Source organism: Corvus cornix, chromosome 17, assembly GCF_000738735.6.
Source record: "Corvus cornix cornix isolate S_Up_H32 chromosome 17, ASM73873v5, whole genome shotgun sequence".
NCBI classification, from domain to species: Eukaryota; Metazoa; Chordata; class Aves; order Passeriformes; family Corvidae; genus Corvus; species Corvus cornix.
Window position 1 is genome coordinate 8,546,570 of NC_046346.1, and position 26,058 is coordinate 8,572,627.

Consider the following 26,058-nt stretch of genomic DNA (forward strand, 5'->3'; position numbering starts at 1 on the left):
GCAAGACCTTGGGAATTTGGATTTTCCTGCATTTCAGAGATGTCACATTGTTGAGGAGGGCTGGGGAGAAATTACTTTGGTAGGGGATCTCCATGTGCTGCTTCCCAAAGGGTGGATTTGCTGCTCTGAACTTGCTGCCTTAAGGGGACAAATGGCCTTTCACAGGCAAGACTTTGTAAATCTGTCCTTTATAATCAAGATTAATTTGCAGAATGAGAACCTCTGCTGCTCGTGGCTGTCCAGAAGCTCTGCATCCACCAAGAAGGACCCAGCAGGTGAGGATCCACCTCATCCAACCTGCCAGGCCTAACCAAGGGAGAGCATTTTCTCATCCCTTTGTCTCTGGTTCAAACAGGTTGTGCCTGTTCCCATGGTGATAAGGGATGCTCTGAAAAACACTGCTTTGCAAATCTCTAGAAGCCTTTGTAGTGCTGTGCTCCAGTGATTTTATTAAAGATAGTGGTAATGATAGGAAAATGCCACAGCTCTGCAATGTCAGGGGTGTAAAGAACAATTGGACTAAAATTGAAAAGTTCCACCTTTTAACGGGGAGGCCACGAGCCCAAACCAGAGGGAACTGGAGAATTGCACTCAATAAGTGCCTGGTTTTTCTGTTCTGATGTTCTTCCCAAGGAATTTCTTGCTGCACTCTACTGAAGGCAAGGTGCTGAGCTGACTGGATCATTGGTAGGATCCCCTTTGCCCTCCCTGATGTCCTCCTTGTCTTATCAGACTGGGAATAACTGACACAAATAACCCAGGAGCTTGTTCCTGGTAAATAAATTAACTGGCTTGCCTGGATGTGATTCAAAAGGGAACACACATCCAGCTGGGAACATTTTCAGAGACACTGAGGTGTCTTTTGACTTGGACTGGCCAGAAAGCCAGGAGTCATCCCACAGAAAATATGCAGGGTTAGGAATGAGTGGTCCTTTAACACTGGAATAGAGTAGGAATGTTTCCAGATAAACAAATCTCACCTGAGCTCTGTGCAAAGCCAGGGTGACAGTCCCAGGCCAGGCCAGGATAGAAGTGAGCAGGAATTCCCTGACTGCAGATAAACCTGGGATTACAGACACCCTCTGTGGGCACATCCCAACCTCTGCTTTCAGCTACTTTGGTGTCACCGCTTTCTTTGTGCCTGGAACTTTGCACCCTGCATCGGAAATGTATTTCTGACACATTTCTATGAAATTCTTCAATGAAAATCTCACCCAAATATCTCCAGAACTCCACAGAGAAAAGTAATCATAGACTGTCTGGAGTTGGAAGGGATCCATAAGGATCGAGTTCAACTCCCTGCTCCTCCCAGGAGTGCCCAGCGTGAAAACATACAACCAAGAGGATCCTCCAGATGCTCCTTGACCCTTGGAGAGGGTTAGTGCTGTGGGGAGCCTATTCCAGTGATCAACCACCCTCTCAGGGAAGCCTTTCCCTAATGTCCAGTCTGAACTTCCGCTGGTGCAGCTCCATTCCCTTTCCTCCTGTCCTGGTCACCAGAGAGGGGATCAGCAGCTCCTGCCCTGCTGCCTGCAGTGAGGAAGGTGTGGATGGCCATGAGGTCCCCTCCTCAACCTTCTCTTCTCCAGCCTGAACAAACCAAGTGACCTCAGGTGCTCCTCACAAGTCCTGCCTTGGTGCCTTTTTCACCTCCCCTGGACGCACCCTCAGAGTCTGATGTCCTTCTCCTGCTGAGGTGCCCAAAACTGCTCCCAGGGCTCGAGGTGGGGCTGCACCAGTGCAGGGCAGAGCAGAACCATCTCCTCCCTCCCTCCCTCACCTGCCTGGGGACGCCGTGCTTGGGGCACCGCAGGGCACACCAAAGGTCACCTGTGGGCACAGAGCTCTGCAGGTCGCTCCCTGTCGGGAGGCAGGAGAGGTTCCAGTGCACAGCAGGAAGGCAGAGCTCGGGGAGACTCCCTGAGCCCGAGTGTAGCTGCACTGAGTATAAAATGAAAGAGAATTTGCATATCTGCCCATTTCACAGAGAGCCGGCGGCGGGGCGGGGGCCTGGGGCGGGGGATCGCGGTGTCTGTTCACCTTCTGACATCGGAAAGCTCGGCTGCAGCGCACGGACCTCGGCGGAGAAATCCCTGAGCAAGAACATGAAGCTCCTTCCCCTGCTCACAGCTGCGTCCTGCCTCACGCCCCCGGGGCCCTCTTTCTTCGTAGAGCAAGTGATGAAGTTTTTTTTCCAGATCACATGAGCCAGGATGAAGGGGGAAAATCCTGCCAGGAGCAGAGATGGGCTGCAACTTGAACCCAATCGAGGGGAGACCCAGAGCAGTGCCTCGAGAGCTATATAAGAATGTGCCAGGCACAGGAGCAAACACTTTCTCAGGTGAAGGACTCGCATGAATCAGCCATGAATGTGAATGAAGACACAGTTCCCAGGAGGCTTGGGGCCACTAACAAAGTCTGTTTATATTTCATCATCGCCACGCTGGGTGTGTTGCTTGTCTTTGCCTTGGCCACCATCATGGTCCTGGTCGTCCAGAGGACGGTAAGAGATTGATTCATTGACTTTCTATTTTCTTTTCTTTTTTCTTTTCTTTTCTTTTCTTTTCTTTTTCCTCTCCTCTCCTCTCCTCTCCTCTCCTCTCCTCTCCTCTCCTCTCCTCTCCTTTCTTTTTTCCTATTTCCTTTCCTTTTTCCTTTCCTTTTCCGTCCTGAAGAACAGTTCCTACCTCTGTTATAAATGCACACACATAAATTTGGGCAAAAGATGAAACACATGGTAAAGAACTTAAGAAAAAGAAGACCTTTCTCCACAGACAGCATTTATTCTTTGCACACAATTCCTACTCTGTAAATGGAAAGAGAAAGCTCCTGATCCAAGGTGCCAAGCAGCCTCTGTCCTGCCTAGTTTGATGTGTGTCTCCTGTTGCTTTTTTGAGACAGCCACAGTTTGAGATGGTTTGGTCTGCTCTGCTCCTCTGAAATAGTAATGGGCTCCAGCAGGAGACATGCCACAGCTCTGTGTGACACCCTGTGGTGCTGCTGCTGCTGTGGTGAGGCAGAGCTGTCCTGAAGCGCCCAGAGCAGTGCTGGGGGCCAAGGAACTCCCTCCTGTCCCCTGTCCCCTCAGTCCTGCCTTGGGTGTGATCTTTAATGCACAACCAGAGCTGTAGAAAGGATGTGAGCGACACAAAGTCACACAAAAACAACTTTTCCCTCTGCTTACAGGCATTTTTAAGTTCTTAAAATAAAAGATTGCTCTTGGATGGAGCTGGGGTTGATGGGGAACCAGTGACAGCCAGAGCAGAGATACAGATGGCTGTGAGGATAAAAAGTGAATTTCTGACCTTGTAAGGGCATTGCCATTAACTTTACCAAGGTACAATGCCAGAGTAGAAGTCCCATAGGCTGTGGAATCTTATTGCAAAAACCAAAGTGCCAAGGTACCTTAATTCATAGAGGGAAAGCTCCAGCACGGGGCTGCTGGGGGAACTGCTATGGAAAAAAAAACATGATCCTTTGACTCAATATTTTCTCCTGCTAAATTTACCCTGTGCAATTTGTGTGCCCACGTACAAACATTAGCCAGAAATTAAACCAGGAAGGCTTGACTGATCCTCCTTCAAGAGAGGAATCATTTACCTGTAATCAGTGTTCTCCCAGAAGAGAAGCACTTCGAGGACACTTGCCATGAGACATGGGGTTTATAAGTGAGAAATAGTGGGATATCAAGGGAGATCTTTAAAAGAACAGTCTGGGTAATTACAGACTTGCCACAGCTTTGCTGTATAATGAGGCTTTCATTTGTAGTTATCATGGAAGTGAGCATTAAATCACCTCTCCATCAGGATAAAGCAGTTATAGGAGTTGCCAGAGGAACAAGATTACTGAAAGAGGCAAGGTTTTGACTTAAAAGAGTAACGACACCATTGCAGCTGCTTTGAAAATGAACTTGGCTGAAGGAGGGAGTAAGAAGCTGAGGGGTGTTAGGAACAAATAAAACCAAGCAGCAATTTTATGCTCTGAGGAGAATTTGGCAGTAAAAACATAAATCATGGTTTGCTCTCAGGGAGTTCAGAAGGTCCTGAATTCCCAGAGCAGAAAAGAAGTGTTGGTTCTGTGGGACAGGTTCTGTGGGGAGCTCCAGGCCTGCTCCCAAAACACCTCAGCTCTTGGCTGCACTGTCCGAGCAAGGCTGGGCACAGAACCTTTTGGGAATCACGGCTGTGGCTGGGCTGAGCATCTCCAGCCTTGACTGCAGCAGCTGCCAGGACCTGAGGGGCTGGGGAATCCTTGGAGCCCTGTGGACCCTGAGTTGCTGTAGGGATCAGAGCCTCACCAGCTGACTTCATTATTTTCTTTATACCTGTGACAAAAGGAGCAACATTTTGTGTGATCATCCCCTTGGGACAATCAGGTTTCCCCTCCAGATGTTATCAGCTGGATTGTGTGAGTGGTCCCTGAGTTCAGGGGCCACTCCGCACCCTCCTTCTGCTGAGCTGAGAGAGAAGCTTTTATTTCCCTCTGCCCAAGGGGTGTTTGAGGGTCACAGGGACAATGCAGGGGTTGGACCCTTGGGTGCCACAGCATTCAGAGGAGGCTTGTGGTGGCAGGATCGCACTGTCCCTGCCCCCATCACAGGCACAGGATGCTTGTCTGCCTTTTGACCAATTCATAATTGCCTAATTTAAGACGAAGGAAGACAGACTGGAAAAGAAAAATCAAAATCTGCAGAAACCAGGCACTTGCAACACCCACAACCTGGGTGCTCCAAAGGAGGGAAACACGACATGAAAGGCTAAATGAAAAAGGCAACTATGATTCAAAGCTGCTTCTCTGAATCCTACAGTACCTCTAATAGACATTATCACACCTCCCCACTTTCCAGCACCCCAAGAAATTTCCTTTACGCCTTGTTTTCAAGAAGGGTAGCACAGCACATCAGTGCCACATCTGGCAAGGGTCATTTTTGGAGCTAAACTCTGGTTTTTTGGAACTCTTTGCAGTGCTGAAGTCAGTTCATTTCTTCAGCTCTCATCTGCAGAACCACCTGGCTTCAGGCCATTGCCAGTCTTTTACAAGTGACTTTGTTTTCCTCTGGAATGAGATTAGTCCCTGTAAGGTTGTCTGGAGCCATCATTTTTCTTCTTAACACTAAGTGTGTTAAACCCTCTGCCCTTCTGCCTGCTGCATCCTCTGCTGCTGGATACATGTACAAATACACATCTCTACAGATATTTAGGTGTATAGAGAGAGAGAGCCGTGAAACCAGTGACAAGGAATGGGACAGGAAGGGCTGGAAAATGTCATTTTAAGGCACACAGACCTTCACAAGTCTGGTGCTGTACAGGAAGGTTCATCAGACACCTGAGCCTCCCGTTAACAAATTCTGTGTGAATGTCCAGAATCCCTGATCTGGGTTAGTCCATCACTGCTCTGGATTTTGTAGCCTTCACATATTGAACCTCTAAATTGTATGGGAAAACCTTTTTATCACCAATGTGGCAAATACTAAAGGTCAGAGCAGGTTTTTCTGTTTGCTGCTCTGCTCTTCAAGGCTGTTAAAAACCTTTAGCAGTAGATTTGTGAGTCACTCCTACAGCAACCAGCACGATCCTGCATGATTTATTGGGGTTTTATGGCTCCTTAAAACTCATTGTGGCTCCAGGTGCCCCAATAGGGACCTGTTGGCCCCCTCTGGTGGCAACCTTGACAGAAAGAAAAATAAAATAAAATTAAAAAAAAAAATTAAAATACTGAAATTTCCCCTAAAAGCAGATTTCCCACTCGTTGAGCACTACAGGAAACCCACTGAGGCATTTTAGAGGAAACTGCACTGGCCCAGCTCTTGCTGTGGGTGTTCTGGGCAGTGACAGCCACCTGCTGTCTGGAGGTGCCTCTTTAATACCTTTGGTCAGCACAGGAGAAACTGATTTTCACCCAGGGCTGTGTCTCCTGTCAGGCTCGTTATCAGATGAGCTGTGGGGGCAGTGCTCTGTTTTCTGGAGTTTTCATGTCCAGCTTCAACATTTGCCCCCACCTTCCTTCCTCCCCAGCCAGAGTCAGGTCCTAAAGTAAATCCCAGGGTCATTGAGGCTGGAAAAGCCCTCCAAGGCCATCGAGACCAAGCTGTGCCTGATCCCCTCCTTGTCCCCAGCCCAGAGCCCTGAGTGCCACCTCCAGGCCTTCCTTGGGCACCTCCAGGGATGGGCACTCCAAACCTCCCTGGGCAGCCCCTGCCAAGGCCTGAGCACCCTTTCCATGGGGAAATTCCTGCTGACATCAGGATGGTTTGAGGCTGAGCAGGAGCACGGGAGAGCCTTGAGGTTCCTTTTTAAATTGAATAATTTCCTTTGAGAGGACCAAAGAGCTCTTCCCCACGGAGCTGCCACGTGGATGCACTCTTGAGCCCAGGCCCGTTATGGGGACTGTGGTTTGGGGGGATTTTCTTGGACTTTCTAGAGATAGATGAAGACTTCACAGTATCCCAGCCTGGCTTGGGTTTGAAAGGACCTTAAAACTCATCCCATTCCCACCCCCTGCCATGGGCAGGGACACCTCCCACTGTCCCAGGCTGCTCCAAGCCCTGTCCAGCCTGGCCTTGGACACTGCCAGGGATCCAGGGGCAGCCACAGCTGCTCTGGGCACCCTGTGCCAGGGCCTGCCCACCCTCACAGTGGTCAGAGGTGTCTGGTTCAATGAATATTCACTGTTGTGACACAGGAATTTAGAATGACCCTTTATTCTGTCTCAGCTTGCGAAAATTTCTTGTAAAACAATTAAGGGAAAGAAGAAATAAATCATTTTTACTGGCACCTGATTATCATTCTCTCTAATAAAGCAAACTCAAATTATTCTGCTTGCTGAGTAAAGACTGAGCTCCTTCATCATGAGCCCCCAGATCACTCCAGACAGGGTGAAATTCGTCGTCTTGAATTCTCTCTGAGCTGGCACTGTGGAATTTCATCTGTTTGGGTTCCTCATGTGTGCCTCCTTGCATTCCAAGTGACAGCATTACATGCAATATTCTTGCTGCTGGAAAAGAAAGAAATAACACCAGTAATATTTCAAAGGAAGTTGTAAAGGTTTGTTTCAGTACCTACTCAGTTGTCACTAAAATAAATTGCATTGGTGTGTGCTGGTTTGACTCACTGGGAGCCCTCCCAGGTGAGAACACAATGCCTTTAGTCCATTTTAATTTTGTTTTTATGCCCTGAGTGCAGAGCAGGCTCTGGGTCATCAGCAAGGCTCCCTGGCTGCCTGATTTCATGGAGTGTAATCTCACTGGGGGCAGAGCATCCTTTTACTGTCACCTAAAATATCTTGAATTCTCCACAGAGAGCAGGAATGTTTCGATATCACATCGAACAGCAACGCTTCCCCGTGCCCTGAGTGTGTGAGAGGGGCAGCCCAGGGCACGGGGCAATGCAGGGGCTGAGAGGTCCTGGCAGAGATCCCTGGCAGTGTTTTCAGCCCAAACCCTTCTCAGTTTTACATCTGGTGAGATCCATGAGAGTTCCCAAGGGAGGATGTCAAGTCAGGGACAAAAAGCTGGGAAATATCTATTTTTAAAAATGACATCTCTGGGTTCCTGTTCTGCTGCTGCCCAGCACCTTCCTGCCCAGCTCAGGAATGTCACCTGGAGAAATATTGGCTCAACAGGTGACTCTGCCTGCCTTGCACAGCTGTGGGGAGAGAAAAGGAACAACTTACAGATCTCCAAATTCCCCGAGAATCAGAGAATCATTTAAATTGGGAAAGAACCCAGAGATCCATGAGTCCAACCATTAATCTGTCACTGCCCAGTCCAGCTGGGAGCAGCTCTGCCACCTCTGCAGGACACAGCACCTGGCATCAGACCAGAGGGGAACTGCTGGGAGCAGATGCAGCTCCACACTTCACTGTTGTTCAAAACAAGGCCACATGAAGCCAAAATCGAATTAAAAACCTTCCTAAACATTTAAGACTAGAATATGAATTATGACAAACAGACCCAACACGGCTTCCCTCACTGCCCAACCACCTTCCTTCTCCCCACACCACCCATCTATCCACGTCACACACAGAAATGAGGGGTTTATGCTGTAACACCACTATGGACGAAGCTGTTCCCCAGCAAAGGAGTGCCTCATTTCTCCCAGGAGATATCAGATGTTAAAGCTGGTAGAGCTTCCCAAATTTCTCCTTCCTGGACATCCCACTGGGTCACTGAACAGGCTCCCCAGGGAAGTGCTCAGGGCACTGAGTCTGACAGGGCTCAAGGAGCAGCTGGAAGAGGTTTTTAGTCCTGTGGTTTAATTTTAGGTAAGTGAGGAGCAGGGAGAAGGACTTAATGATCCTCATGGATCCCTTCCAGTGTGCTAAGCTGGGCCTGGCCTGATTAGCCTGCACAATTAGCCTGGGTAATTTGTACCAGGTAAAAGGAGCTGGTTCAGCCCAGCCTGAGCCAAACTCACTCCCTGACACTGAAACCCCTGTGGGGTCACCCAGTGTGAGAGTGAACGGATGGGACACACAGTGAGGAACTCCGAGTGCTTTCCTCAGCTGTTGGGAGAACATTTTGCTCCTTGAGGGCATTGCTGGACATTTATGAGCTGCCAGTGCCTCAGGGTTGTGTGTTTGGGTGACAGGAAGGTGTCATCAGAGGAATCCGGCTGCACTTCACTCCCAGAGCTGGTTTTCTGGGAATTTCTCATGTCATGCTGATTGAGGACAATTTCCTGTGCCATTTCCACCCTTGGCTTTACATCTCAGCAAGAAGTAGGAGGAGAGGTGAGGCAGGACATCACTGTCCTGCTCAGACCTCAGCTCTACAACTTCAATGCTCTTTCCTGGGCACTTGGCTCTCCAGGTTGTCCAGTCCCACTCTGTCCTACTCTCTCCAAGCTTTGCAAGCCACAGACTGGGAGTTTTAGGACTTGTCCTTCTGAAACAGCCCCAACAGAACCCACACAAATTCTTACTGCACTGAGAGAATCTGGCTGTGTCAGAAATGTTCTGAAAAGGGAAACATTTCAGATCCACTTTTAAAGCAGGGTTGCATGTGGAATGGATATTCCCCGTTCCCAGAATAATCCCTCTCTTCTCTCTGTTCTCTTCCAGCCAGATGATCCTGCTGTGGAGGGCATCAAAAAACCCATCAGGACAGGTAAGACCCCTAAACAATCCATGCAATTTGTCACATCTGTAATGCAAATGTTGCCCAGGGTCACAAATAAGCCAATTGTGCACATCTTAACATTTCCCATAAAGACTCCTCTTGGTGAAGAGCCAAAGCAGTGGGGAAAAAAAATGAAAATAAGCAAAAAGCTTTCAAATTATTCAGGAGCCCATGCACGGCTGAGGAAATAACAAATATTTCTGAATGTGCCCTGGGGTGCCTGTTCAGAAGAGCTTTTTGCCAGGAGATGGGAACATCACTCTGATTTTAAGGTCTTATTTTAAGTGCCGGCTCTTGCAAATGCGTGGAAAGTCCTCGTCTTCACGAGGCAGGGGTGAAAATGGGCTCCACGTATTCCAAAACAACTCCTGGTTTGTGGGGAAAAGGGAGAAGGGAATGGATGGGTCGAGAAGGGACAAGGGGAGAACAGCAGCAAAAGGCACAGAGCAAGGAATTGAAACAGGCAGAGTGCGAGCACAGGGATCCTAAAACAGGAAAATCTAACAGAGACAATTTACCAAGATTCGGCTTTTCCTCAGCACAAATCAGGAGCGCTGTTTATGTCACTGGCAGTGCCTCACATGGCTCTCGGCACCAATATTTGATTCCTTGCAAATGCAAGTTCATACCCAGGCCCAGAGGGCAGGAGGTGCCATTGCCTCCCACCACAGACGGGGAAATGAAGCCGTGTTCATCTGGAAGTGGGGCAGAATGGGAGTGGAGGAAACTGGGATTGTTCAGCTGGAGCAGACTGAGGGCAGAGCTCCCCGGGGGCTGCAGCTCCTCCCGAGGGGCAGCTCCGATCTCTGCTCCTGGGCCAGGGACAGCACCCAGGGAGCGGCTGGAGCTGGGCCAGGGCAGGCCCAGGCTGAGAGCAGGGAAAGGTTCTTCCCCCAGAGGGTGCTGGGCACTGCCCAGGCTGCCCAGGGAATGGGCACGGCCCCGAGGCTGCCAGAGCTCCAGGAGCGTTTGGACAGCGCTGCCAGGGATGCCCAGGGTGGGGCTGTTGGGGGGTCTGTGCAGGGCTGGGGCTGCACTGGATGATCCTGGTGGTCCCTTCCTGCTCGGGATATTCTGTGATTCCAGAATTCTGAGTAACAGGAGCCCAAGGTCTGGACAGTCCCAATCCCCAAATCATCTTTTCTGCAGCTGCCTTTTTGCAGCGTTTGGGCACCATTTACTCCATTTTGGGTAACTTTTGAATCTGTGACTCTCCCATACCTGGCTTGTTCCACAGCCCACAGTTCCCAAAGCAATCCCTGCGTGTCTCTGTATCCTTCCTGAGAGCTTCACATCTTGCCTGAACACCATTTTTTATGTTTTAAAATTCCTGTAACCTGGAGGAATTTTCTTTTCCCCTTAGGCTCCCCCTAGGGCACCCTAAACACACACACTGCTTCCTTTCTATCAACCTAAGCATGCCTTTACATCTTCTTAAGCCTTTCTCAAGTCTTTCTGTGCTTTATTTCATATCTGAGGAGGCTCAGAAATGTGCAGGATCTGAAGGTGTGGAGCCTTCTGATCCACAGAGGAGGAGCCACAGAGGTTGTATCTGTAGGTCAGCGCTTTTCAAAGCAAAGCACAAGGGGTAGGGGCATTCCCAGGGCAGGGAGAGAGATGTCACTAGTCCAAAAGTCCATTTATATTTATATTATTTATATTATTTATATTATTTATATTATATATATTATTTATATTATTTATATTATATTGTTTATATTATATTATTTATATTGTTTATATTGTTTATATAATTTTCTATATATATTGTTTATATTGTTTATATTGTTTATATTTTATATATTTATAGGTATATTATTTCTATTATTTCTATTGTTTATATTTATAATTTTTGCATATTGACATGTATATTTCTATTTTTATATATTTATATGTATATTTATATTTACATTTACATGTATATTTGCAGTTATATTTATATTTGTATGAAAGAAAATCATAGATATATACACACATATATACCACATATAACTATATATAAATCTTACATTTTTCTTTATATATATATGTATATATGATTTTATTTCAGTTCAAGCAACCTGTGCCAATTGTTTTTTCCCCTCACCTGCAGCTGGCAGGTGCCAAGAAGGAGCACTGTGCTCTCTCCAGGAATGGCCAGGATGCTGTTCCATCAGCCAGAACTTTTTTGTCTTTGGGTCCATATCAACCCCAGGCATCCTCTTGCTCTGAATTTCTGAATTCTGCTGCTAAATCTGAGATGATGTCGTTAGTGAAGGACAAAAGGGGGGCTGATGGTGAGATGCCACATCAGGAAGAGCTGCTGAAAGCTGCTTTTAGTGGATTTAAATACTGTCCCAGCCCACCCCTCAGCACCCATCAGTCTGTATTGGAGGGTAACAGAGCATTCAAATATGCTCAGGGTCCTTTATTTTCGTCTTAAAATGCGTAAAGCAGTGCTAATTAATTAATTAATTTATATATCCAGTGGGTAAATTACTGAGGGCCCTTCCCAGGGAGCTCTGTCAGCTGCTGCCTGCTGGCAACCAAGCAGGGACTTGTGGCAAGTGCTGCAAGGTGCCACCCGGAGACAGGAGCAGGAGAAACATTCAGGAAGGGGACTCTGGTGGGGCTGGCATTGGTGTGGATTTAGATTTGGATCCATTCTGCCTCCCAGGCAGCCCAGATGGAAATTGGGCTTTTGTACCCATGAACCAGGGCTCCAGCATTGTCAAAACGGGCAAGGGAGCAAAAAACCAGCATTGCCCAGCTGGCAGCTGAGCCTGGCTCCAGCCCTGTGCCAGTGCCAACATCGCAGAGATGCCCCATGGGGACACAGCCCCATCCCTGGAAGTGTCCAAGGCCAGGCTGGATGGGGCTTGGAGCAACCTGGGATAGTGCAAGGTGTCCCTGCCCATGGATGAGCTTTAAGGTCCCTCCCAGTCAAAACCATTCCATGATCCTGTGACACAACAAATCTGTGCTGGGCCCAGCTGAGGTCACTTGGGCAGAGACTTCGCTGAGATGCCCATGGGCAGCAGCCCAGACCCAGCCACAACACTGAATTAATGGTGTCTTATTAAAGCAGGAAAGTGCAGTGATGTAATTGAAATCTCCAATGAGATTATGTTCTATTGTTAGCTAAACACCAGCGGGCACTAAAGCAGATTTCTGGGAGGTTTCCAGCCCTGACTCAGCTGTCAGACCCCAATGGATGGGCTGCAGGAATCCACAGGCTCAGGCTGAGAGTGATGCAATGTCAGCTCGTTAAATGTTTGCGTGAAAAATGGGATGAGTCTCCTCAAACCCTCCGGGCCACTGTCAGTGCAGTACCTGAGCAACAGGGGAAGGAATTCAATCCATCACGAGCTAAATGTTTGTGAAATGTTCTTTCCATGGAAGCGTTTCTCTGCAGAAACTCATCCCCATTTCACAAATTACAAATCAAGTGTTCGTGTGGATCTGAGGGGTATTGCTATGTTCATTTTTTAGAGGGAAAATGAACTCACAGACAAATTGATGACTGCAGACTCTGGAAAGGTGCAGCCCTCATCATCTCCTTGCTGGCCTCTCCGAGCCTCATTTCCCTGGGAACTGTGCAATCCTGGGCTTTTCTTGTTATTTGAACTGCAAAGATTCGGTATCAAAATCTCTTCTCATTTACAAAAGGAAAAAAACCTTATACAAATGAACACACACACACATTATTTATTGGTGTTTTTCTCTGGCACTGGACAGACCAGGAAAAGAAATCCAGCGTCCCACTCTCAGTTCCAATGGGAAATACATTCCCAAAAAAAATCTGATTCTGAGAAATTAATATAATACAGGTGACAGTCACAAACTTGCTACTGTAGAGGAAATCAGGCTGGAGCCAATAAGCCAAGAAGCCTTTTCAGATTTGCAGCAATATCTCAGAGGGCAGTTCAGCCTTCTGCAACTAAATCTGATCTCTTCCAGCAAGGAATTGTCCCAACATTATGAGGAGAGGCTGAGGGAGCTGGGAAAGGGGCTCAGCCTGGAGCAAAGGAGGCTCAGGGGGGACCTTGTGGCTCTGCACAAGTCCCTGACAGGAGGGGGCAGCCGGGGGGGTCGGGCTCTGCTCGCAGGGAACAGGGACAGGAGGAGAGGGAACGGCCTCAGGCTGGGCCAGGAGAGGCTCAGGGTGGACACCAGCAGGAATTTCTGCATGGAAAGGGTGATTAAACATTGGAAGGGGCTGCCTGGGGAGGTTTGGAGTCCCCATCCCTGGAAGTGCCCAAGGAAGGCCAAGGTGGCACTCAGTGCTCTGGGCTGGGGACAAGGTGGGGACCGGGCACAGCTTGGATTTGACGGCCTTGGAGGGCTTTTCCAACCTCAGTGATGCTGTGATGACGTTGCAGGCTGTCAGACCCCGATCTCACGGCAATGGGTTCCCCAGAAATGGATATTTCACTCTTTGACCATAAAGGTTTTTCCGTCTCAGCCTCAGCCCGGGGCGCTGTCTCTGTGCATAAATGCGACCCTGCCCGAGGTCTGTCTGCCCTGGGGGGCCAGGGCAGAGGAGTTGTGTTTCTCAGTTTGAAAAATTTGGGCAAGCCTGGGCTTGCAAATGCTAGAAAGTGTGCGGAGGCCTCCTCCAGGCCAGCATCCGGGGGAAATGCACCACGCACATCCACTGAGTCACAGCAGGGGCTGGAGGCTTAGGTCATTGTGGATGAGGTGATGGGTATTGCTGAGAATGCTGAATGTTGGATCTGCCCTCTCTCCAGTACTTAAAACACGATCTAGAAATAAATATATATAAAAATATGTGTATTTTTTAATATATTAAAAATTATATACACACATTTGTATATATAAATATACATAAATATATATAATATACAATAACAATAACAATATAAATATAAATACATAAAAAGAAATAGAACTAATTTAAATATAAATATAGATACAGATATAGATATAAATATGTGTCAATATACATATACATATACAGAAATAGAAATAGAACTAATTTAAATATAGATATAGATATAGATATAGATATAGATATAGATATAAATATAAATGTAAATATAAATATACCTATATAGAAATAGAAATAGAAATAATATAAAGATATAGATCTAGATCTAGATCTAGATATAAATATAAATATACCTATAAAGAAATAGAAATAGAAATGGAAATAGAAATAGAAATAATATAAAGATATAGATATAGATATAGATATAAATATAAATATGTACACACATACACACACACACATATATATATGAGTAGCTGATGCCATTATGTGCCCTATGCTACACTGACAAGCAAGCCGAGATTTGAAGAGTTTTGACCTAAAACTCCGCAGGTTTCGCAGTACTCAGGTGTGCAGTGAGGAATTCAGAAGAGGTTCTTCCTAAATTTGGTGGGGAAAAAATGGATATTGCTTTAATTTATGGCTTTGGGAGGAGGTGAAGTTGGCAGCTGAGTTCAGTTGCCTTCAGACCGGAGTAGCAGTCCTGGGCTCTTGAGCACTGAAGGCTCTCAGTGTGTGTGTGACAGGCACAGCCACCAGCAGAGCCCAGAGCTCTGCCCCTGAGCCCAGCTCTGTCACGGAGCTCAGGAGGGGATGTCACCCAGCTGCCACTTGTCACAGCATGACAAGGCTGGGCCAGTCCTTTGGCTGCTGTTTGCAGGGCACTGAACTGGCAGGAGAGAGTTAAAATTAGCTACAGGCACTTCAGGGAGTGGCTGCTGTGAAATAAAATCAGGTAAATTCTGCTAACTCTGGCTTGCTGACAGAGAGGTGTGACATCACCTTGCCTAATTCCATGAGCACTTAAATCCAGGGAGGCTACAGAGGAATCAAAAGCTCCCCAGTTTATTGCCTGCTTTTACTTCTTTATTTCATAAAATAATTCAGGGTTTTTCCCTGCTGCTGTGCCTGCCCACACTCAGCCCCCAGCCAGGGGTGATGCCATCCCCACGGCAGTGAAATGTCACCAAGGGATGGTTGGGACCAGGACAAGCCTCAGGAGACCCACTTGAGGGGCTTTCCATGTCTGGGTAGCACCACCTTCCATGCTGACAAAGCCACTTTCAGCTCGTGGTTTCAGTGCCCTTTGTTGGTGCTTCTGTCAGACCCACCTCAGAGCTGGGGAAACTGAGGCAGCTGGCACAGAGAACTTTCCCCGGCACAGTCACATCCTCCTGGACCTGTCTGGCAGCTGCCCTTGTGTCCTCGTGTCCCTGAGCCCTTGGCTTCCTCCTGGCTGGACAAGGTGCTGTTGTGTTTTGATGCTCTGAGAGAAACTCAGTGGTTTGTTTTGCACCTCAGGGGGAAATCCTGGGGGCTCAGTGAAGTTGCAGCTTCTCTGAGGTCCATTTCACAGCCTCATTTCCCAGTCCCATTTCCCAGCCCCTTTGGCTTAGTGGGGAAAAGCTCCATGAAGCTCCTGGAAAAAGTCAGGCTCTTTTCCTCGGGGCTGCACCCTCTGGATGCCCATCCTACAGTAAAAGGGGTCAAAAAGACAAAAATAAGTTATCCTGATATCTTCCCACTGAGACCCGTCCCTCATCAGCAGCTTTCCTTGAAGCAGAAGATCTGCAGTGCCTGTGCCTCACAACATGCACTGAAACCCTCCTTGGTCCTTAGCCCCAAGTGTAGCTTTGTCTTTCGTCCTGCTCGCAGTGTTTTTAAGCTCATCTAATCCCACTGATTGCAGAGGGATTACCTCTGATTTACACCGTGACTCGTGCAAAGCCAATTAGGTGATGCAAGCACATCCATCGATCAGTCCTGAAGCTCTGGTAATTTCAGCCTCTCTTGGCTTGAGCCGAAACGTTCCAGATAGAAGAATTAACTTGAGAAATAAAAGTGGAAAACAGTTACCAGCTGCCTCAGCAGAGAGAGAACCAGAGCTGTCTCTGTAAAACAATTTTTTTTCCGTAATTTGCCTTCTGAGTAATGCAGCTGATGTCACCCAGTAAATGGTTTAAACGCAGGCACATCAAACTTGCTGACACCTATAAATGTTAAGTACAGCTCTGGAAATGCAAAGTGCAGGCTGGTCAGCGAGGGGAGATCTTTAGAGATGCCATGAACACCCTGAGCCGCACAGGCCTGGCCAGGTTGGGGCAGCTCTGGGCTGGTTCTGGGCAGGCTCAGCACTTGGCTGGCTTGGCAGGGCTTGCAGGGCTGCGGCCTCCAAAGGCTGCTTGTGCAGCAGGGGATTTTCAGCCTTTGGAGAGTAAACCCCTTCAAAGCCACAGAATTTCTGTAGATAACCTCTTCTTTCCTGCAGGACACTCGGAGTGTGAGCAGGCTCAGGGTGCTGATTGTGTTACCAGACACTCGTTATCACCATAACAGCTTTAGCTGAAATAAGCCTGAAGGGTTTTTGCCCATTCTGTGCCGTATCTCCGCATCTCTGCAGTGCCTGTGCCCTCACTAGAGCACTGTATTGACATGACTAACACCAGGAAAGCAGGCTTTGGTTTTTCTTCGGGGATTTCCAGAATGGTGAAGGGACTTCGGTACATGACTTACTCATTCTTGGAGAGCAGTGAGCTCCTGCTCTCTCCAAAAGCCTTTAAACTACTGAAATCAGAGAAATATTACAATTTTTTTCAAGATATCCACAGCCTCTGTCTCCAACAGAGAGTGCAAAAGGTGCAATACACACCACAGCAACCCCCTCCAGCCAGGGGAATTTGGGTGGGGGACCAGCTTCTCCCTGATTTATCCATCCTCCTTATTAAGACCCCCTTAGAAATCAGGCCATGTAGATACAGCAATAGTCTGGAGATTTGAATCTCTTATCATGACCTCAGTTTCAGGAATCTTAGGAAACTTAAGATCCTTATCCCACTCTGCATTTAGAGTTCTTGTTAGAATCATGGAATCACAGGATATGATGAGTTGGATGGGACCCACCAGGATCATCCAGTGCAGCTCCTGGCCCTGCACAGACCCCCCAACAGCCCCACCCTGGGCATCCCTGGCAGCGCTGTCCAAACGCTCCTGGAGCTCTGGCAGCCTCGGGGCCGTGCCCATTCCCTGGGGAGCCTGGGCAGTGCCCAGCAGCCTCTGGGGGAAGAACCTTTCCCTGCTCTCAGCCTGAGCCTGCCCTGGCCCAGCTCCAGCCGCTCCCTGGGTGCTGTCCCTGGCCCAGGAGCAGAGATCGGAGCTGCCCCTCGGGAGGAGCTGCAGCCCCCGGGGAGCTCTGCCCTCAGTCTGCTCCAGCTGAACAATCCCAGTGCCCTCAGCTGCTCCTCACGGGCCCCTCCAGACCCTTCCCCATCCCCGTGTCCCTCCTCTGGGCACTCCCTCACAGCTTTAGGTCTTTCTTATATTGTGACTCTCAAAACTGCCCCCAGGACTCAAGGTGAGGCCACTCCAGCCCAGAGCAGAGTGGGACATGTGAGGATCATGACACACAACATCCGAGGTCAAGTTTTAGTAGGATTTAGTTTTATGCATTAGTTGGTCCTTCAGAGACCCCTGTAGGGTCGGGGATTCTGATATCAGTTTTATAAACTGAGGCACAGGAAAACTTCAGAGTTTTGTGTACCCTGGGAGAGGGAGTATAATTTGATAAAGTTTTACTGAAACCCCTTCCTGCTTTATTCTTGGTGTTCAGCTGTGCAAGGAAACACAGAAAAATTCCCAATTTGCCATCTGAGCTCCTGTGCACTTCCACAGCCACAGCAGGGCCAGGAGAGGTAAAGGTGAGCAAATGCAAGGAGAAATAACCCTTCACCTGTCAGTTGCAGCACTGGGATATGCACTGCTTTCCTGAATCCATATCTTGTCTGTGTGTCTGTTCCCTGTGGGCTCAGGGGGCAGCACCGACTCTGGGCTATGCAGAATAAAGGAGGAATAGTCACAGAATCAGGGAATGAATCCCAGACTGGTTTGGGTTGGAAGGGGCCTTAAAGACCATCTTGTTCCAACCCTCAGCCATGGGCAGGAACACGTTCCACTATGCCAGGTTGCTCCAAGCCCCGTCCAGCCTGGCCTTGGACACTGCCAGGGATGGATAGTCAGTGCCATTAGCTGAACATCCAGTATGGTGAGAGGAGGAAAAACTTACACAGAGGGGATGGAAGGCGGGAAAGTGGATGAAAAGGAGGTGAAATGCAAGGGGGAGAAGTGGGGAGCGCAGGGTCTGGGATGCAGGAACTGGATCAGAGGCGTGCGGTGCAGGGATGCAGGGGATGGGACACCGGGATGCGGTGCCGGGATGCGGTGCAGGAATGCCGGGGATGGATCGTGGCTCCTCGGTGCGGTGCGGCCGCCTGCAGTGCCGGGCACGGCCGTGGGATGGAGCCGTCCCCGCGGCCGTGGGATGGAGCAATTCCTGTGGCCGTGGAATGGAGCAGTCCCCGAGGCAGTGGGAGGGAACAGTCTCCGCATCCCGTGAGATGGAGCCGTCCCAGCGTCGCGTGGGATGCAGCAGTTCCCGCATCCCGTGGGAGGGAACAGATCTCTCGTCCCGTGGGATGGAGCCGTCCCCGAGACTGTGGGAGGGAACAATCCCCGCGTCACATGATGCAGCAGTTCCCGAGGGATGCAGCGGTTCCCGAGGGATGCAGCAGTTCCCGTGGGATGGAGCCGTCCCCGCGCGGCTGTGCCGGGGCAGCCCCAGCACTTCCCCGACTCGGCGCTTTGGATTTGGGGCATTCCCGGGACCTCGGCTGCCCTGGGATGTGCGGGGGGAGCGGGGGCAGGAGCAGGGCAGGCTCAGCCCCTCCAGCAGAAGCTTTGGGGTCCCTGGTGCCCAGAGCAGCTGTGGCTGCCCCTGGATCCCTGGCAGTGCCCAAGGCCAGGCTGGACATTGGGGCTTGGAGCAGCCTGGGACAGTGGGAGGTGTCCCTGCCCATGGCAGGGGTGGCACTGGATGAGCTTTAAGGTCCCTTCCAGCCCAAACCACTCTGGGATCATATGAACAACCTAAAGTCCCAGCGAAATCCACATTTAAACTGTGAGGGAACAGAGCAACATTCCAAAAGCACCCAAAGAGCCATTTTCAGAAGTAAGTTCTATTTAAATGTTTAAAAGCTTTCTGTAATTGCACCACAAAAATAACTTGGTTAAATTAATCTTACCTGCACATAATTTCTGTTTCATAGAATCAGAGAGTCCCAGAATGGTTTAGGTTGGAAGGGGCCTTAAAGCCCATCCAGTGCCACCCCTGCCATGGGCAGGGGCACCTTCCACTGTCCCAGGCTGCTCCAAACCCCATCCAACCTGGCCTTGGACACTTCCAGGGATGCAGGAGCCTCCCCACCCTCACTGTAATTCCTCCTTTTATCTATTCCAAACGCACCCTCTTTTAAATTAAAACCATCACCCCTGTTTTTAAGAAGCAGGGTAAGGAATTTAAGTTTGCTTGGCTGAGAGCTGCAATCTGCCAGAGCTTTAGGTTGTTATAGATTTACCGGTTGAGTGACACTGCTCTGAATTCCCTGGGCAGATCAGATATTCTCAGCCAAGGAGTAAGAACCAGCTGCTACATGCTGGAAGTGGGGTACCAAGTGCTGACTGCATTTTACAGTACCAAAAAAAAAAAAAGAAAAAAAAATGCTCAGGAGCAATGAGTTAATCTGTTAATCTGAGTTCATCTGTTGCTCTCTTCAGGGAACACCTTTGAAGACTATTTGAGGATCCTACAGCGTGTCCCAGACAAAGGAGCTGCTGCCTACATGAGAGGTCAGTGGGGAGTCCAGGGTGGGGGAAAGAGCTGGGAAAAGGAGATTTCAGAGCTGTCTGAAGAGCTGCTCGTGTTGTTCACACCAGGTTAAGTGGCAAATAGGTTTTCTGGCTGAATGGGCATTTCCTTGGAAAAAAATTCCTTTGCTCTCCTGGAATGCAGTTGGCAAACCCCTATCTGATCCTAGAGACTTCTTTTTAACTTGACAAAAATAAAAGGAAATAAAAGATTTACCTTCTGCACACCACAGAGGAATGTACATCTCCACAAACTGTACAATCCCCATGAACATGGAAAAACATTAATGTACATCTCCATGAATTCCCTTCAAATGCCAAGTGGGGAAGTAATGGAGGTGAACATTCACGTGTTTCTGTCCTGGGTTTCCTGAGGACTGGGTAAATCCTTGGAAGTTTTAGTGCCCCACTTCCACGTGTGAGCTCCCAGCTGTCTGACCAGTAGTTCTCCTGGAGTTTCCTGCAGGAAACCACTGAGCAGGTCTCTCCTTTTACCAGGGAGCACTGCTGGAAGTCTCCTAGGGCTGAACTGCAGTCAGTGGAGCTGAGTTAACACCCCTTTGCTTTGCTTCCCAGTGTCCAGCGCCGTGAACAGCTCCAAGCTGAGCCTGGTGGAGAAGGGGGTCTGTGAGGCCATCCAGTGCAAGAGCCAGGAGCTGGTGATCATGAAAGAAGGCCTCTACTTGATCTTTTGCCACTTGAACTTTCACTTTCCCAACTGCTCCAAGAGCCCCATTGACCTCAAGATCGAGCTCCTGGTGAACGACAGGGTCGACAGGCAGACGTTATCCACGCTGTGCGCCTCAGACACGTGCCAAGACAAGACTTTTAAGACCTTGCTCCAGCTGCACCTGACGCACCTGAACGTGGAGGACCGAGTATCAGTAACACTGAACCACCCCGAATTCCTGAATGACGTTTCCCTTCCCAATGAAAACGTTCTCGGGGTCTTGAGGTACAGCGATGGAATGTGAGCAGCTCCCTGACTTCCCGCTGCTGCCCAGGCTCTTCCTCTGAACACCAGTAGCCTGCTTTCACTAGGCACCACCTTGGTTTAAATTTCCCACCTTACCTCATCCCTAGGGTGAACAAGGAACTTTGTGAGTGTCCCAGAAAAAAACACTGCAAGAGCCACAGCTGCCAGGTTCCCTGGCTTGGCTCCGGGTGGGATTGTTGGAGTATCCAGCACAAAACTCACAGACCCACCAAGGGCTCCTCGAAACAAACACAGATTAAAACACAGCCAGATCATGGGAAGAATCTACAATATGGAGACTTTTAGGGTCACAAACTGCTGGCGCAGCACCTGCGCTCAGGACAGGGGGAAATCTGTTTAACTCTGTTTTACAGAGTAGTGTTTTAACCTGGTCTTTCCAAAAAAACAACAGTCAAAGCTTGCAGTCAAGGCTTTTCTTTACCACAGGCACACAACGACAACTCTGGAGTAGTAATGATGAAATTATTGACTCTCGGGCTGGTAGCTGAAACTCTGGGGCAGGACATAGGAGATACGGGATTTACAGGATATTTCTGTGCTGCATTCTGCTATGGACTTTATGCCATTTCCTTCAAGTGTCTTCCTTGTCACTATTTATCCATCTTTTCTATTTAAATATAAAGCTCTTTGGGACAGAGACTTTGTCTAAGCAGAGTGCTCAGCCTCTGTTCTCCCCTGGGCTTCCCAGACCTTTTCATATTAAATATTAAAACAGCAACGGAGTTGCGAATCTGGCAAATTGCAAAGTTCATTAGGGTGCATTTTCCTCGAGTGCTGCCCTGCCAGTTTGGTGGTCCCTGTGTGACACAGACCACACTGGCTGAGAATCCTCCTCCAGCACCAGCACTTTTTGGAAAGCCAGGACTCCAGACTTCCCCAAAGTCCAGACTTTCCCAAAGATGGTTTCAGACTGGCCCTCAGCTGAGAGCTGAGATGTTTGGGCAGGCCAGAGGATGGGTGGTATTTGAGCTTCTTTGATTCCTGGAATGTTTAGAGAATGCAGGATAAAAGAGCAATCTCAGCCCCTCTTTTTCCATGAACTGTCATAACCCAGGAATTTATTTGCAATTTCATTCTTACAGTGTGGGGCGGGAAGGGATTGAGATGTTCCCAAAGCTGGTGCCAGTTCAGTCCTTCCCCTTTTCCCTTCATCTCTGGGATCCCAGCAAGGCCTTTTCTCACCATTATTGGAGTTTTTCCCCTTGCACAACTGACATTTTTCTATGACTGGAGCTTGGCAAACTCTCCACAGCAAACATTTAGTCATAGATTGAGTTTCTGGCTGCAGAAGTCCGGTGGTTTATCACCCAAGCTCAGTGGATGCTGGTGACTGATGTAGCTCCTTTTGTGTGCTCACGCTCCAAATATTCCTCAGAGCAGTAATTTGTTTCTTGTTTTACATGACCAGAAACTGATGGTGCATATCAATGAGGTTTTGTCTCGTCGACCAAGTGACTTCAAAATACACCAGACACTTTCCAAAGGTCAGGAGGAACTGATATGATTCACTGCTAGAGATACCTACTTTCTATTTGGATAAACATCGATGCAACAAAAATTCCTTCTGCTGTTAATGACTCAGCAAAAAAGAAAAGAAAACTAAATCTAAAAGAAAAACCCAAAACACATGGATTTAGTTGTCTTTTCTTCCTTTTTCCCTTAGCGAAGAGAAATTTATTTTTATAAGAGTCAGCTGGCCCTGCCTATGACTTTGTCACGTCCTCTGGGATCTCCTCACCCCTCTGGGCCCTATAAATCTCTCATGTCTCTGAACAGGGATTTTAACTCATATTTGCCTCCACTTTGACACGCACAACCAACTTCCAGAGAAGTTAAAGCAAGCCTGGCAGTGAGGGATCACAGCTCCTGAATATAGCAGCAGTCAGTGAGTGAGAAGATGCATCTCCTCACACATCCCACCATTCCTCCTCTCGCTTGAGGCTTTGAACTGAAAGAGAAAGGGCATTCTTTAAAACATAAAGCAGCTCTCCCTGCACAGGCTGATTTTATTCTATTATTTTGCCAGATGGAGAAAACCCTGACAAAGCAGTGCTAAGCTGCTCAGCCCCAGGCTTTTTAATACCTCTGGGTATAGAAATCTGGCCTCTACCCCATTGCCTCTGAGGAATAAGAATAAATTATAGCCAGAAAGAGAGCCCATTAATAGGGGCCAATTTCTCCACCAGTTACAAAAATGTTAAATGGCTTTTGCTGAAGCAAGGTCCCGAGCCAGGCAGACTCCAAGTCACTTCATTCTTTCATCCCTTTTCCTTCTTTATTTTTTTTTCCCCTAAGTTTTTTTGAAGCAGGTCATTTCAACAACAAACTTGCACTTAAAAAAATATCCAGGCTGGTCCTTCCCATGAGGATGTGTCATTCCAGCAGCATCAGGAGCAATTCCCTGTGGGGAACAGCCCTGTTTGCAGCAGGAGAGTCCTGGCTCTGCCCAGGAGCATCTCCTGGGGCACCACACCTTGCTATGGTTCCCCGTCACAGGGCTCAGCCCAGGAGAGGAGAGGGATCCTAAAAGCACTGAAGTCATGGAAAAATTGTGAAAATTCCTCCCCTGGTCCTCAGATGTGGCAAATGTGGGGTTTTCTGTGCCCGTGTGTGATTGCCAACTCCACCAGACCCAGGGAGCAGCAACAATCCCATAGCTCTGTTCTGTAGAGGGGTTTGGACCCTTCCCAGACACTGAGAAAGCTGTGCTCTTAATCTGCTATCTGCTTGGCCATGGGGCATCCATAGGATTTATCCATAATCTTGGTTGATAGGAAAAAAAATGCCTAGTATTGGCTTAATTCAGTCTGTTGTTAATTGCTGTGGAAATTTGTAACAGGGACTTCAATAGCAGTCAAGCTGATGTAACACATTCCCATCCCAGCTCACCCAGGGGCAGCAACCCAAAATCTGATCAGGTTTAATATCAGAGATCACAGAGCTGGATCTGAGCTGTGCTGGAGCTGTGAAGGCTTTGAAACCACGGGTACAATCAGATTTCACAAGACTCAGTGACACCTCCCATGAAATTGGCCCAAACCCAAACTCCTCAAAGCTCAGCTCTGAAAATTAGGCCACGGCTTATCTGACACAGATTCATTATTCACGGAGGGACTTTCACATTCACTTCTGGGTTTGTTTCATTTTTTGCTCAGCACAAGGGAAAAACATCACAGACATTTAGAAAGAAATCCCTTCCTGTGCTGAGGGCCAGCCAGGGGCTGTTGGCAACCTAAAAATGCACAGAGGTCCCTATTTAAAGATCCCACTTGGATCAATAGGGCACTGACCTGTGCAGCAACTGCCTGACTCTGCACTGCTCTGATCCATCCAGATTCCTCAGGAGAGCAAGCAGCAGTCTGCAAAATCCTTGGCTAATTGCTCAGGTTCTCAAATTAACATTATGATTATTATGATGATTATTATTCTTTATGTTACTAGATAAAAAAATTCAAAACAGCTCCACTGTTTCCAGCACCCTATCCTGAAGATGACATAAGAAAGGGACTACTCAACACAAATAATCAACCTAAAAAGCAAAATAAATAAGAAACTTTTATTTTTGGGACCTTCAAACAGGTCTCTAAAGAAGATACAACTTGTGTTTGGTGCGAACAGCAAGAGAAAACCTCAGAGCAAAGGCAGCTTCTGGAGGGAGAATGACTGAAATAAATGCAAATTCTGATGAGCAACACTTGAGGCAGCAGGAGCTGCACATAGTGACCTCAAAACCTCGTCCACCCTCCACTTTTAATGGTTTTAATTGGCTCAGTTTCAAGGAACGTGAGGATATGGGGTCTTGGAAAAATGTTTTGGAAGAGCACATTCTGCAGTCAGACCTGGAACCCCCCGCCCCCATCCCCCACACTTTAAATTCCCAGTTTTTCTTTTCACTGCTGACCCCAGGAGCTTGAAGATTTGGGATGGAGGAGGGTGGCGTCCCAAGAAGGACAGCATGGCACTGTCTGAAATTCAGGCTCAAGGAGAAATTCAGGTGCTTCCAAGGAGAGGGAGGATTGTGAAACCCCAGAGCTGGACATTTCCATGGGGGCAGAGCCTTCTCCATGCTCAGCATTCCCTGGGATTGCAGCAGCCTCGCTGCTCTGTTGCAATCAGGGATGCTGCACACCAAGAGTGAAGCCATCTGTTTTTCCTGAGTTGCCATATCCCGCAGTCCTGACATTCCATTTCCCTTCATGTCAACAGCTTCTAAATTTAGGCTCTCTAATTCCTTCTTAGAGGCAATGTGAAACAGGAAGCTCCAGGTGAGTCAGAGCACCCAAAATAGCTGCCCAGAAAAGCCAGGCTCAGCTGCTCAGTGAGTCTTTACTCAGTCCAGCCACCTCAGGCTCAAAAGCCGCACTCAGTTCCAGAAAAAGAAAAGATCATTTAATGTGTGGATTGATAATTTATGGCCACTTTCCAGGGATGATTTATGAACTGAGGCCTCCAAGCAGGACGCATCTGTGAGGTAAAACACGATGACAGCTGAGCAAGTTGGTAGATTTATGGACACAAAAGAATAAGATTTTACAGTTTAGGTCATCTTTATTCCACTTATTCCTTGGGCTCTTCCAGACCTGACAGAGGGAGAGCCACATTTTGAAATTAAACTCCAATTCAGTACTGGAAGTCACTTTTGAAGCTACTTTTCTCATCTAAAGCTGTGTAGTAAATATTTGACAATTTTTTTATTCCTTCAAGTTTGTGTATTTTTAATTTCCTTGGGTTTTTATCATTCTACTTCTTCCTCTCTTTGCTTCTATTTTTATGTCTCTATTTTTGTATGAAAGTGGATGGAAAAGGAAATCAAACAGAAGGTAAAGGGGAAAAATGAAAGAAAGCAGAGTGTGAAGAATTGGGGAAAAATACCCAATACTGTTGGAACAGTTAAATGAGCTCCGAGAAGCTCTGACTCCAGGGATGTGAGGGAATGTGACTCCAAGGCCAGGTTGGACAGGGCTTGGAGCAGCCTGGGATATGGAAGGTGTCCCTTCCCGTGGAATGGGGGGAATGAGATGAGCTTTAAGGTCCCTTCCAACCCAAACCAGTCTGGGATCCTTTGATCCCACCATTGACACTGATCACAGTCTGAAGTGGGCAATTTCTACATCTTGTGCTTTAGAGGAAGGAGAAGTTTAATGGTGAAAAATGCTAAGTATATGCAACTTTAAAATACTTTCTATGAATGTAAGTCCCGGGGCTTCAACCAAGTTCCTCAAGCTTGTCAGTGGTGGCAGAGCAGGACTTTTGCCT

General features: G+C 48.1%; 1 protein-coding gene across 1 annotated transcript; it reads left to right on the forward strand.

Annotated features, from left to right (window-relative positions):
- The first annotated feature begins 2,038 nt into the window (after nt 1-2,038).
- Nucleotides 2,039-24,252, forward strand: TNFSF8 (TNF superfamily member 8). The gene is made up of 4 exons (XM_010397966.4): nt 2,039-2,503; nt 9,061-9,106; nt 19,716-19,787; nt 20,382-24,252. The coding sequence occupies exons 1-4, from the start codon at nt 2,309-2,311 to the stop codon at nt 20,777-20,779; spliced, it is 711 nt and encodes a 236-aa protein (XP_010396268.1). The 5' UTR covers nt 2,039-2,308; the 3' UTR covers nt 20,780-24,252.
- The last annotated feature ends 1,806 nt before the right edge of the window (nt 24,253-26,058 follow it).